Source organism: Hydra vulgaris, chromosome 14 (genome assembly GCF_038396675.1).
Source record: "Hydra vulgaris chromosome 14, alternate assembly HydraT2T_AEP".
NCBI classification, from domain to species: Eukaryota; Metazoa; Cnidaria; class Hydrozoa; order Anthoathecata; family Hydridae; genus Hydra; species Hydra vulgaris.
The window spans coordinates 9,169,617-9,184,479 of NC_088933.1; the positions used below are offsets into that span (position 1 = coordinate 9,169,617).

General features: G+C 27.4%; 1 protein-coding gene across 5 annotated transcripts in view; it reads left to right on the forward strand.

Annotated features, from left to right (window-relative positions):
* LOC100203056 (KN motif and ankyrin repeat domain-containing protein 1) overlaps nucleotides 1-14,553 on the forward strand; it is a 48,998-nt gene extending 34,445 nt beyond the window's left edge. For all 5 annotated transcript variants that reach the window (XM_065817089.1, XM_065817091.1, XM_065817090.1 and 2 more), the window contains 4 exons: nucleotides 1,035-1,133; nucleotides 12,818-12,919; nucleotides 13,713-13,826; nucleotides 14,262-14,553. In XM_065817089.1, the coding sequence (XP_065673161.1) occupies nucleotides 1,035-1,133; nucleotides 12,818-12,919; nucleotides 13,713-13,826; nucleotides 14,262-14,321 (375 nt within the window). In that variant the 3' untranslated portion in view covers nucleotides 14,322-14,553. The remainder of the gene's footprint in view (nucleotides 1-1,034; nucleotides 1,134-12,817; nucleotides 12,920-13,712; nucleotides 13,827-14,261) is intronic.
* The last annotated feature ends 310 nt before the right edge of the window (nucleotides 14,554-14,863 follow it).

Genomic DNA, 14,863 nt, shown 5'->3' on the forward strand with positions numbered 1-14,863 from the left:
AACTTAGCTTTGACACTTTTTATTAGCTCAGTTAAGAACCAATAAAGTTTGCATATGGCTTTAACTTAAGTTTATGCTTAACCTAAGTTAAACTGTAGTTATCCAATGAATGATGGGTCTATGAATTTGTAAAATATAGAATTTATCAATAATTTCTTTTAGTAGAACATTAATTGTAATTGATAAATAGTTGAACACTTTTAATAGTTCTATATTTATGTTCTTTGTAAACAAGTTTTGTTGACCAAGAATAACATAAAAAGTCAACCATCTAACATTGACTTCTTATCCAGAAACACTGCTTTTTCTTTTATATTCAGCCATTATACTATTTTATTCAACAAACAAATTTTATTTAATTACTGCTATTCTAATATGTTCAGTCCTTTTTCTATGATACTGAGCCATGCTCATGTTTCTATTTTATTCAGCTGTTACTTTATTTTATTTAGCCTCTATTTTATTCAGCCATTCTACTCTTTAATTCAGCCAATCATCTATTTTATTCAGCCATTCTGCTATTTTTATTCAGTCAATCATCTATTTTATTCAGACATTCTGATTTTTTTTAAAGTTTTGTTTGTGTTTTTAATTATTTTTTTATTTTAAAGAGTTCACTATTGTCGAGAAGGCTGCTTTTTCTTTCTGTTTTATTAAATATTTTAAATATATTTATTTGGTCTGAACCAAGTTAGAGAATAAACCATTAATTCACATCTTGATATTAGAAAAAAGTGAAAAATGAGACTAAAACAGAAAAAGTAAAATTACAATTAGTTATTCAAAATAAAATCAAATAAAGTAAATGTTACTACAGAAGAAGCTTTTATACTTTGTTAAAGTTTTAAAAATTTATTTATGAGTTTGAATTTTTTAATTTTATTCAAATAATATTTTTAATAGTTTTATTATTTAAAAAAAAAAAAATAGTTTTCAACAAATTTTTGACTTCTTTAAACTTTGCTAGATAACTAAGTAGTTGAAATTCAAAAGTAAAAAAGTAAAAAATAATTTCTGTTATCTTTTTAATATAGACAGGTGAAACCCCATTAATGCTAGCAGTTTCACACGGACACATTGGTGTTGTAGAACTACTATTAGATGTAGGATGTGACATTAATGCCATTGACGATGTAAGCTAAAACATTTTTTTGTTTAGTTATTTAAAGTTAATTTTTTATAAGATTTAAATTAATTTTTTTTTTGTCCTTGTTAATTTTTTCTGTCCCCATAAATATTTTTCTTCACTTCAGTTTCACATATAAGTATATACTTGTAAGTGAAACTAAGGTGTATATATATATATATATATATATATATATATATATATATATATATATATATATATATATATATATATATATATATATATATATATATATATATATATTTATGTATATTATCTGTGTATTTATATTTGTGTAAACAATCTATGTAATTATATTTATGTATTTAATCTGAGGAATGTATGTGTACATATATATATATATATATATATATATATATATATATATATATATATATATATATATATATATATATATATATATATATATATATATATATATATATATATATATATATATATATATATATATATATATATATATATATATATATATATATACACATTCCTTAGATTAAGATCAGCATTTAGCAATACTGAGCTAACTGCAGGCTTGGTTGTGAAGCAGGAGCAATCGCTCTTAAATACTGACCATGGAAATAATATTTAGTTGCGAAAAACTGACCAGATTTTTTAACCCATTTGAGAACATTTAAGTTTATGTTTGTCTGTAAAACAAAACATGTTTGTTTTACAGACATACAAGGAAATATACATAAACTTGAATGTTCTCAAAAACATCTTGGTGTAATAGAATAAAAAGAATAATCGTGAACTCTAAAAACCCGCCAAATCTACGAACAAACTAATTCTATTGGTTCAAAAAATACCCTGACTAAGCGAAATAAAGTTCTAAAGTATTCTGTTCAAATGTTTTAAAAATTGTATTATTCGAGATATGATAAGTTTTGAGGTTTCTAGCATAAATTGGTTTAAGTATATATTATCAAACGAGCTATTATTTTGTGGCTCATTCTCAGTGCCACATCTGCAAAGTCGTAAACCTTTTAAACTATTATTAGTTGTTTACAAAAATATATGTTTTAAATTGTCAAAACTTTGAATGTTTATTATATATTATAGATTTTATTATTAAGTATTTTTTATGTAAATGTAACTTTTTGTATCTGTTTTTTATTCTAATGTAATCTTTACAATTTATTTTGTAAACAAAAAGACTTTTAACAATAATTGCATTTTCAATGAAATTATTAATAATCAAAGTTAATAAAAATAATAATGAAATAAGCACCGTGCCTGAGGTCACGACAGAACACAAATATATATATATATGTATATATAAGGGATGCGGAGTCCCAAAAGGACTCCGGTTTTATATCTCTAATTTTTTCAAGTCTGTAGAGTCCAGAAGCTCTAAACATGTTTATTGACTTATGATCTGGTATAAGAAAAAAATTCATGAGATTTAATGACTTGAAACTTATTGTTTTTAACCCCGGAGTCCTGGAGTCCCGAAGTCCTTGCCGCCAATATGCCTAAGGACTCCGGGTTCAAAAAATGATTGTTCCTCTAACCTAAAAGTCTTAATCTTTTTCCTATTAGTAGTCCAAAAACTAATTTATATTTTTAGAGCTCCTGGATATCAAAAACTAGGATAAAGTAGTTTTTTGTGACTTTTAAATCCGGAGTCCTTTTAGAGACTCCGCATCACTGATATATATATATATATATATATATATATATATATATATATATATATATATATATATATATATATATATATATATATATATATATATATATATATATATATATATATATATACAGTATCTGACAAAACGAGTGCAACCAAATAATGCTAATTTAGTTTCTTTATATAAAAGTGCTGTATTTTTTCAATTTAGAGAAATAACTATGTAACTGTTTAGAGACAAAGTTCTTCAAGTTTTATTCATCACAAAGTTCATTATTTGTACACGAAAATTAATAAATTAATCAAAAGTATTAAAAAAAGTTGATTTCCTTCTGGACAAAACAAGTGCAACTCGACAAAATGTTGACCAAGCTATATTTCGCTATCAATATTTTGTGGCAAATCCTTTGTTGTCGATCACAGCCTTGCATCTTCGAGGCATAGATTCGATCAGGTGATCAATGAAACTTTGTGGAATCGCTGCCCAGGCCTTTTGGATTTGTTCAAACAGTTGATCTTTATTACGGACACCTTCACGATTAATTCTGCCGTTGACGACCTCCCACAGGTTCTCGATAGGGTTGAGATCCGCAGATTGAGGCGGCCAATCCATCATTGATAGGTGGTTGTCTTGAAACCACTGCTTGACTACTTTTGCAGTGTGTTTCGCATCGTTGTCTTGCTGAAAAACCCATTTTATTGGCATGTTCCATTCAGCATGAGGTAACATAACATCTTTCAGGATATTTTTGTACATGAAACGGTCCATTATTTCATCGTTTCGATGTATTGGACCTAGACCGTTAGCAGAAAAACACCCCCAGACCATTACATTGTCTCCACCATGCTTCATGGTCATATGGCAGTAACATAAAGTGAGGCGTTTTCCGGCCGGTCGACGTACACAGCAAATGCCATCGCTCCCAATGATGTTGAACTTCGTCACTGAACAGGAAAGTTCGCCATTTCTGTACATTCCAGTCAATATGAGATGTAGCAAACAGGAGTCTTTTCTTCTGGTTTTTAAGTGAAATTAGCGGTTTCTTTGCAGGGCGTCGAGAAAACGATCCGGCTTCAACACCACGTCGTCTGATTGTTCGGTCTGATACAGGCAGCTCTAATTGCTTTTGTATCTCGACTGATGATATCCAGGGATCCTTCTTGATGGATCTGACGATCATAGAATCCTCTCTAGAAGTGGTGGAACGCGGTCTTCCACCTTTGTTATCTACTGCCAACTTCTGCATGCTTCTGGAAACTTCTGGATACTTCCTTTAATTATTAAAAAACTTCCGTGACATTGACACGGACCAGACTTAAGAAAATGAAACAAACCAAAAAAGTTGCACTTGTTTTGTCTGCTGCAAAATGGCACTTGTCAACAAAATTCTGCCTGTGTGCTGTCACCTGTCAGCTGATTGCTCATGTCATGGCATGCTATGACTCCAGTCTTCTGAACTGTTTGCTGTGGTAGTATAGTTTGTTTCGTTTTTAAGACATGTAAAACTAGGAAAACTTTTTAGCATTGTTCAATGTTGGTTGCAAATGTTTTGGTCAATACTGTATATATATATATATATATATATATATATATATATATATATATATATATATATATATATATATATATATATATATATATATATATATATATATATATATATATATATATATATATATATATTATGTACTCTTGAATACCTAATAGAAGTGGTTGGGGCGGATGTTTATTAATTAATTTTTAAAAGATTTCCCCATCCACCATATGCTCATTATGCCCCCCCCCCCTACCCCGTAAAAAACATACTAGTAACTGATAAATATTGAAACCTTCAGTGAAATTCAGACCTTCTCTCCCCCTCCCCCCTCACTCCATTCTTACAAATTCATTATACTTAAACTTAAAGGGATCCCAAAGTGCCAAGACAAGTTGTGTTTATTTTAAAGAGAATGATAAAAAAAAATGTTTGGGTAGAAATTTTTTAGGAAAACAAAATAATAAATGTATACCAACGAAAATATCTACAGACTTTATAATTTATTCAAGCGTGTTTAATTCCAAAGAGTCTTAGTAAATGACGTCATTGTAGAATTTTTTTTTGAATCAATATTATTTGTTAATGTTTTATTTGTTTTTAAAAATAGCGTTTATCATCAATCATGTTACTTTTCCATAAATTTTATAGTAAGCTAAACATAAGAATATTTTTTATAGATCGCGAGAAACAAATAAAATTAAGATTTTTATATTACACTCTTAAATAAAATAAATATATAGAAGTCGTTGATCAACTTATTATTTATTTTGAATCTTTTTCTTTTTATGTAAATAATGGGAATTTTTTTTTTAGTTTATCTAAGCCGTTTATTGCTATGACGTTTTTGTTCTCCTATTGAAATGACATTTAAAAAATTTTTAAATTTTAAATTAATAAATACTTTTGGTAAAGGGCATCATTCATTAGAGATAATAGCCGAATTCTTTAATTTAAAGTTAGAAAATATTATTAAGTATGTCGATTTAGTGGAAATTGATAAACTTTGATGATTTGCATATAAATAATAAGGTAATTTTGTATTTTGCATTTAGATTTTGATAACTAAACAATTAAAATGTTGGCAATTCCATACTGATTCGAAAAAAAATACCTCTTAAAAAAAAGACAAAAAAAATCTGTATGGATAAAAGAAACAAAATAGTTGAAAATCGTATCAGCTATAAAAATTTGAATTTTGATATTGCTAAAACGTCAAAGTTAAGCCGTTTAAGTGTTGGCGCTGAACAATAGTGTAAATATGGATATTGTAAAACTATGCCACTTGAAAAAAAATGTCTTTGTTGCGTTGAAATATAGGAAATAAATATCACCTCAGGTATTACAAATTAAGTAACATCCTTTAAAATATAAACTAATGTACTCCATATTAATAATAGTAATAATAACAAACATTAACTTTTTTGTACATAATGGCCATGTAAAGTAAAAAAAAATTTTTTTTTAATATTATTAATGCATAACAGAGCATAAAACAGACACATTTTATTAATTAAAGCAATAAATGTTTTATGTCAGAAATTCAAGACAGATGGCAAATAAAATTGTGTTTAAGTGCGTGTTAAAAAACATTATATTTAATATTTCCTAATTTATATGTTGTATTTGGCAAGTATTTTACATTTCTCTCATCAAAAAACTAGCAAAATTGAAAATGAAAGGTTTTTTGTTAAACGATTTCGATTTCAAAATTGACTCAATAATACTACACTTTTTTTGCAATCTTTAACAGTAATTATTTAACTTTAAAAATAAAATAAAACAAGCAATACATGTTTTATAGAATAAATTTTATTAAATATATCTCGCTTGATTAAATAAGTATTTCAAGAATATATGTAACCCAATGAAAAGTTTAGCAAATAAGGGGTCGTCCATTATGTGCGTATGCCTGAATTTCTACCCTTCTTCTCCCCCCATTTTTGATTTTGCTATAGTGTTTTTGAGTACCCTCCATCTATCTACGCTCTTACCTACCTACCCAACATTTTATGAAATTTTTTTTACATTAGTGTCTCTATACTTTTATCTATGATTTGCTAACAATAAAAATTTTTAAGATTTCTTATCGAAATTCTACAATGATGTCATTTACTAAAACTCTTTGGAATTAAACGCGCTTGAATAAATTATAAAGTTTGTAGATTGCGGTGTATATTTTAAAGACTCTGAGAGAATTGCTACTGTAGAGACAGCAAGTTTCGAGTAAAACAACAAAGTTTGTTTTCATTGGTATAAATTTATTATTTTGTTTTACTTAAAAAAAATTCTGCCCAAACATTTTTTATCATTCTCTTTAAAATAAACACAACTTGTCTTGGCACTTTGGGATCCCTTTAAAGCTACTTTTTTCTGTTTTAAATTTTAATTAAAATTAAAAAGCCCACTCACTAAACATCATCAGCGGTATTATGAAGCAGTTCCACTTCCTCTTCATAAAGTATTTTTAACCTTTTTAGCTGATTTCTATCTAGTTAATTTAATTTCTACAGTAACTCAATGATTTAATTATTTCATTTGTTCATCTTACTAAGAAGAATTGTTTTAAATATGTTAAACTTTTCAAACTACGCAAAGCATAAAATAGTTGTTAATTAACTTTTTTATTTATAAAATAATTTAGCTTCAATAAAACTAAAACTTGCGTTAGTTTTATTAGAATCATGTAGGACTTTTCGGGGCCGGGGGCTATTTTTATTTTGGAGGCCTTTTTTATGTGCCACAGCATAAAAATGACTAAAAAAAAAAGGTCTTCTTGACTATTTTTGGGCTCCTAACATTGCGGGGCCCAGGGCTATAGCCTCCCCTAACCCCAAACCTTGTTGCAGCACTGGAAATTTGACACGAGTATATAAATAAAAATTATATTATACTCTTTGATAAATAAAAGAACATTTGTTTCCTTATAAAGTACTATATATAAAAAATGTCACTTAATTTTATAAAAAAATTATAAAAGAGTGTTTCGAAAATATTTGTTCTAAGCATAATTTATTTTGCTTTAAGTTTTTTTGTGTTAAAAGTTATTTTCTTTTCCGTTCATTTTTTTTTTTTGTAATTGTCTCTCATCGGTTTAATTAATCTTTATTGTGCTTTTCTTTTGTTTTTTGAAATGTTCTCAAAGCGATTAAAAAATCTGCCCAGTTTTTTGTAACTAAATATTATTTCTCTAATAGTTTAAGGCGGCAGTAAATTGTTGATCTCATTTTTCAAAATTCTAAGGACTGTATATACAGCACACACATAATAAAATAAAACAATTTTTTTATGCTAATAATAAATCCTGCCTGAACTCTCAGTTAATGTTCAATGTTTGTGCTAAAGCCCCAGCTGATAGCAATTTCATATAGCCTTGCATGAAACATTACCAATAATGTTTCATGCAAGGCAAAGTACATAAAGATATATATATATATATATATATATATATATATATATATATATATATATATATATATATATATATATATATATATCTTTATGTACTTAAAGTGTTTTTTTTGCCAACCTAATCCATATCAGTTTTTTTGGAAAAAGAAAAAAAAACAAAGAATAACTTAAAAACTAATTGCTGCCCCAACTCAAGCTCCGCCAATGTAGCAGTCAGTCAGATGTATTTCAGTATGATGTCAGAAAGTTAATCCAAGTATGCTTTTGTTTAAATTGTTGGAATTTTGGAAATAATAAATGAACTTATATATTTCAAGGAGCGAGTTAAGTGATCTTAAATTTTTATCATTTGAAAAAATTGTGATGGTTGATTTTTATATTTCAGTAAAAAGTTTTATAGTAAAAAAAGTAATAGAAATAATTTCTTCTCGTAAAACATTTTCTGAATTCTTTTAATAATTTTTTATAATAAGAATTATATTTAGATTTAAAGTTTCAACTTTAAATTTAAAGTTTCTGATTTCAAAAAGTTTTATCCACACTTTATTCTGTAAAGTAAAAGTAATATTTGTGTAATCATTGCAAATACTTTTGTTCTTAAGATGCAAAATAACATTACAATATGAAATCATTTTAACCAAATTGAAAAAGTATAAAGACTTTTAAACTGTTTTCAAGTCATTCGAATTAAATTAAACTTTATACATTATTGAAGATATTTGGACAGCTTTAAATCTTAATATAGGTATGCTTTTACTTTTTGAGAAAAAAGTTTTGGTTTACCATTTAATTACCATGGTTAACTTGTAATATTTATAAAAATTATACCATCAACCAAAACTCAGCATGAAATTGAGTTTTGATTGATAGAAGAAAAGATCAAACTTACTTGAGCAGCAACCATGGTAACCATGGTAGTAATTGTAAAAAAGAGAAAGATATGCTTTATGATAATGGGGCAGAGACTCTAGCTTAGCAGTTTAGAGCAATCCTGTCTACATTTACAATGTATTTTTGGACCTTGTCTAAAAGGGAACAGGCATCACAAGAAGAACCAGTCCAAATATGATAACAGTATTCCATATGAGGATGCATTAAAGACTTTTAGAGATAGAGAATAAAAGCAGGAATTTTAAAATGGTAAGTGCAATAAAGAGAGGCAACCTTAGCAACTTTGCAAACTTTGCTAACTTTGCAATGGATTGGTTTCCAGGAGAGTTTAGTAGTGAAGAAGATTAGTAGTAGAGAAAGTGTATAAAGTAGAGGTTGCCATTCATCAATATCAACAAAATAGCAATAATTATTAGCAATAAAAAAAAGATATTCAAGTAAGTTTTCCTTGCTAAAAAAGATAAAAGAAATGATTACATTTAAGAATAGCAGCTGCACAAGAAAGATAATGGGGTAGAATGAGATTTTTAACATTTAAATTTTATATTGATAAGCGTACAAATCTAACTATGCTAGTATCAATAAAAAAGTTGTTCATCATTTTTATTTACGATTACAAAGTTATAGATATTCAATAAATCTTCGCCAGACAATTAGTTTTTTGTGTTTTTCTCAAAACAATAAAAGCCTTTTAGAAAAACGCTCTTTAATTTAATTTTCAATTTCTATTAAGCTAAGATGAGTAAAATATAACCATCTATATATTTATAGAGAGATTTATAACCATCTATATATAAAAGATCAAAATCTACTAGTAAAAATAAAAGCTTTCTTTACTGCTTGAATCCAAAACATTTGTTTAATTCATTTTTCAGGGAGATGAGTTCAGTTTTTATCTTTTTCAGATCAGTTTTATCTCACTGCAAGATAAGCCTCTTTCAGTGAGATGAAAAACATCTGCCAAGCACTATCATGAATAAAATCACAAAATGAAGTCAGTCTTAAGGTATGAAGTGTGTTGAAAAACTGATATAGAAAAAGTATGAGATAAAAGTTTAACTGATGTGGTTATGTCATGGGGTTCAAATCATAGCATGGTCTAAAACAAAAAAATTTAAACAAAGGAGAAACTGAGCCCAAGTAAGTAACAATTAAGTGATTAGGTTTGCATTACTAAGTTACAGTCTCTTAGTAAGAGACATGAACTTCCTAGTTAAATTCTCATCTCCAGTGCTCTTTGATAAGACTGATGTTTTAGAGCTGTTAATGGAATTAGCCTCTTTAAGGTCTACCACAGAAGTTCTAGAAACCTTATTACCAGCTGGCTTCAGTACCATTAAACTAAGTTTAAGAACTATACCCTTAATGGGTGATAAATAAAAGAGTTTTATAGTATAGTATAATATATAGTATCAGTATAATAAAATATAATATAATATTATAATAATATATAATATTTTAATTTAAAATTATTAAACTTTAAATGACCTTTTCAATATATATATATATATATATATATATATATATATATATATATATATATATATATATATATATATATATATATATATATATATATATATATATATATATATATATATAAATATATATATATATATATATATTTATATTTATATTTATATATATTTACTTTATTTTACTATATACTACTTTATATAAATATATATAGAGAGAGATCTTTATATATATAGTAAGTGACCGGGGCCTCTGCTAAAAATGAGACTTTTTGCAAACCTGGCCCCAGCAAAATTATAAGATTTAGCAGGGGTTAATAGCTGGGGCTAGAAAAAAATTTAGAAGAGTTTATATATTATAATTTTACACTTACATTTACTATTTATTAAATATTGGCATATATTCATTTATTTTTAAACTCTAATTTACTTCCAACAAGGTTGCAAGCAACCACTATAAAGTTATGGGTTACTTTAAAATAGAGATTAGGGTTAAAAAGCTAGGAAATATTTAACTGAAGACTTAAAAAGTTGTATGTTGTATAAAAAAGGAAAAAATGAAGATGGTTAAGAGTCATAAGGGTTTTTTGATATGCAAGGAAAAAAACTGGATTAATAAAAGTTTTTATAGCAGGAAGAGATAGATATAGTAAAAGGATGCAGCTTGTTGAATAAGAAGCCGAGAAAGAATGAGTTTTGGTTTATCGTAATCAAGATGATAGCTCGTTTGAGCATTGACCATGATAGTATTTGTAGAAAAAGAAAGAAATGCAGCTATAGTGGGTTTCCCACAACAATGGGAAAGGGGCTCAAGCTTGGCAAATAAAGCATGTCTAATTATATTTACAACGTGCTTTTAGTCTTGGTCTGCTTGTTCTAAGCAATCAAAAAGTGAATACTTTTTGTCAAGACAAGATTATAACGTTGAGTCGTCAGCAAATAGAGCCACTTTAGATGTAAAATTTTCATAAAGATTGTTATTGTAAATAAGACACAATACAGAAGCCTTATATTATATTATATATAAGCCTTATATTATATTATATACAGATAAAACCTTGTGGTACTCTTAAAGTTACTTGAAATGAGGAAGAGTGTCAATCAAGAATAACTTTAATACTACAGCTAGAAAGAAATGACTTGATAATCTTGAAAACTTTTTAGGTCATCAAGAATAACTTTAATACTACTGCTAGAAAGAAATGACTTAATAATCTTAAAAACTTTATATAAAGAAATTAATTACAGAGTGAAGACTAGTCATAGGATAGTTAGAGAGATCAAATTGTTTTCTAGAGTTTTTTAAAATTAAAATCACTTATTTAGCATGTTTAAATAGTTTAGCAAAAATTAAAGAGAGTTCTGGAGAACGCTACTTTAAGACTATGATCAAAATCTTGTCACAAACTGTAGAAGTGTTTAACTGAAAATTAACTTTAACTTTGGAGCCAGAGCGATTTAGATGTTTAACAATGGATTAACCTGTTTAACTGGTATGGCAGGAAGAATATGGTCTTTAGATTCAATAGTCAAGTTAGAGGTTCTTTCCAAACAACTCTACCCTATTCTAGGGAGAAGTAAAAAGATTAGACCCATGAATGAGACTAAATGTTAGACTTACTTAAGTTAATGATACTGTTGAAGACTTTCCAAAAGTCTCTAGAACCTAACATCTGAAATAAGATACAAGATTTAGTAAACTGAAAATAACAGAGCTTAATATTGGACAAGATTTTTTTATATTGGTTTCTTGCAATAATAAAAGAACATTTGTCCTTTTATTATTGCAAGAAAAAGATGAAAAAAATAGTTTGCAAGAAAAAGATGGAAAAATTGATTACGCTTTAATAAAGCAACTGGTCAAGATGGTGAAAAAAGTGGAGTAGAATGAGGTTTGACTTAAAATTGCAGGGACAGAATAAAAGCTTCCAAGCTTTTATTTGAGAAGGAATAAAAGCTTCTAAGATGCGCATTTATGCACACACAATATGGATATAAACATATATGTTTGCTATTTATTTAGATACTGGCATACAATATCCTTTTTTATTTATAAAAGCTTTAGTATTTATATGATGTAGTATTTGCTGAAAGAGAAGATGATCAGATGCATGTGTGTTGTGACTAACAAGACAAGAAAAGAAAGCATTTTTTAAATCTTAGACAGATTTAAAAAAACGTTGTATCCAACAACATTTGTTAGAGAAGATTAAATTTGATTTAGGTAATTGAATTAGGTATCAGCATGTAGAGAGGTAGCAGCTTCAGGAGAAAATGATAGTGGTAGAAGAAAACTCGAATAGAGTGCCTTACATATTGTATGAGTGAGCTTTAGTTAAGGAAAGAAAATGCTTTTGATTGTTTATATAAGAGAAACAGTATAAAAGAGAAAGGCTAAAGCCTAATGATAATGATGATGATGATGACGATGATGATAAAGATCATGATGATCATGATGTTAATGATGATTATGATGATCATGTTGTTCATAATGATGTTTATACATGCATATATATACAAAATGTAACATGAATTTAAAAAAAAAATACTTAAGGATGTATAAATGTTTATGCAGCCCCGGTCACAAACCCGGCTCCAGCTATATATTTTATCAAACCTGGCCTCGACACCAATCAAACTTCAACCCTGGTTGCTTACTATATAAAGAGAGTGAGAGAGAGCATATATTATAAATATAGATATAATAAAGTTTATTTTTCTTTAGGATGGCGCAACAGCACTTATGTGTGCCTGTGATCATGGCAACGTAAACATTGTAAAAACTTTATTGGGTAATCCAGATTGTGATGTCACTATAGAAGATAATGTAATGCTATAATTTGTTTTGACTGTTGTATGCCATAGATGAATCTAGAATTGCCTGGTGAGGGTGGGGTGTTTATTCAAAATTTATGGGGAGGGGTTCTAAAACTGTCACATGCAGCAAGAGGGTCTTGGAAGTGCTGAACAATTATCACATAATTGACATAAGTGGATGAAAACATTAAGTTGCAAAAATACAAATTTCCATATTTTTACACAGATAACGGTTTTAAGTTAAGCAATTTCAAATAAATTTAGTAACACTACACAAAAACGTGCTAAAATACCATTTCACAGTGAATGGAATTATGTTACACATTAATTCACTACAACAATACATAACATGGATGTTGATGCTAAGTGACTTTTATAAATTCATTCATTAAAAATATTTATTTTATTACTATTTTGTTCTGTAAATTTCTTTGCTGTAGAAAAAAAAACTATAACACAATGTGTTCTAAGTTTAAATTCCAGTTATCTCAATTCCATATTGGAACGCTTTTATCCACTTATGTCTTTAATTGACGATAGTTCCCACCAAAAAAAAATTAGATGTTAAAGCACAAAAAAGTTTTTAGATAATGTGGTGGTAATGGTGTGGGATACCCTTCTTATCCCCCAAACACTGCTCCATGCAGTTCCTTATTTAAACTTTTAAAAATTCCCCATTTATTTTTAATGTTACAATTTTTTTAGTTTTCTTTGTTTCCATTATTATTTATTGTTCTCTATTTTCTTACACTTTTTTATTCAACTTTTTATTCAACTAGTGTTATATTTGATTTGTTGTTAAGGAGGGAAGCACAGCATTAAGTATTGCCATGGATGCACGAAGAAAAGACCTTGCTCTTCTTATTTACGGAACTCTCAATTTTGATGCACGAGGAAGAATTAAACTTAGCCCTTCGGTAATATTTTCTGTTCAAGAAAATTTTGTTCTGGTTATTTATTATTTATTATTACTCTTCTGATCAGTTCCAGGATCCAGGAGTTTTTGGTGGATGGGGGAGGGGGATGTTGAAAATTTTTTATATTTTGTATCAGATTTGCGTCTCAAAAAAAAAAAGAGATCCTCCACTTCTAAAATATTTTAGGACTTTCAAGTTCTGGTGGTGGTGGCGGCGTGTGTGTGTGGAGGGGATGCATACCCCTATACCCTTCCCTCCCCCTTTCCTACCTTGATCCGTCACTGCTACCAACCAGTTTTCTTATTTTATTACAGTTTAATTAAGTTTAGCATTTGCAATATATATTGGTTCCTATGCCTCCTCCGTTTTTCATTTTTATTTTCAACTGGTTTTAAACTTATATGATCAATATGTGCATTTTCACTTAACTTTTAGAAACAATCGTTACTGGGTCTTGGCAGACGATCTCCCTCTCCCGTAATTGGTAGAAAATAGTTGCGTGTTAAATTATCAGAATCGTTCGAAAGTCTCACTTTTTAGTAGATGGTGCTCCCAATACCATAAATATGAATATCTATTTCATATAACTTAACCTCGATACAACTAAGATACGAGGACAAAAAGGAAGAAAACTTTGGGGTCAAATTTTTGAAATCTAAAATAGTTCTTGCAAATCTAAGTTATTATAAGTTGAAGCGGAATAAAGCTGTCAAGTAAACATTTAAAACAGTTTAATAATTGATATTAGGCACTGCATATATATATAATATATATATATATATATATATACATATATATATATATATATATATATATATATATATATATATATATATATATATATATATATATATATAATATATATATATATATATATATATATAATATATATATATATATATATATATATATATATAAAATATATATATATATATATATATATATATATATATATATATATATAATATATATATATATATATATATATATATATATATATATATATATATATATATATATATAATATATATATATAT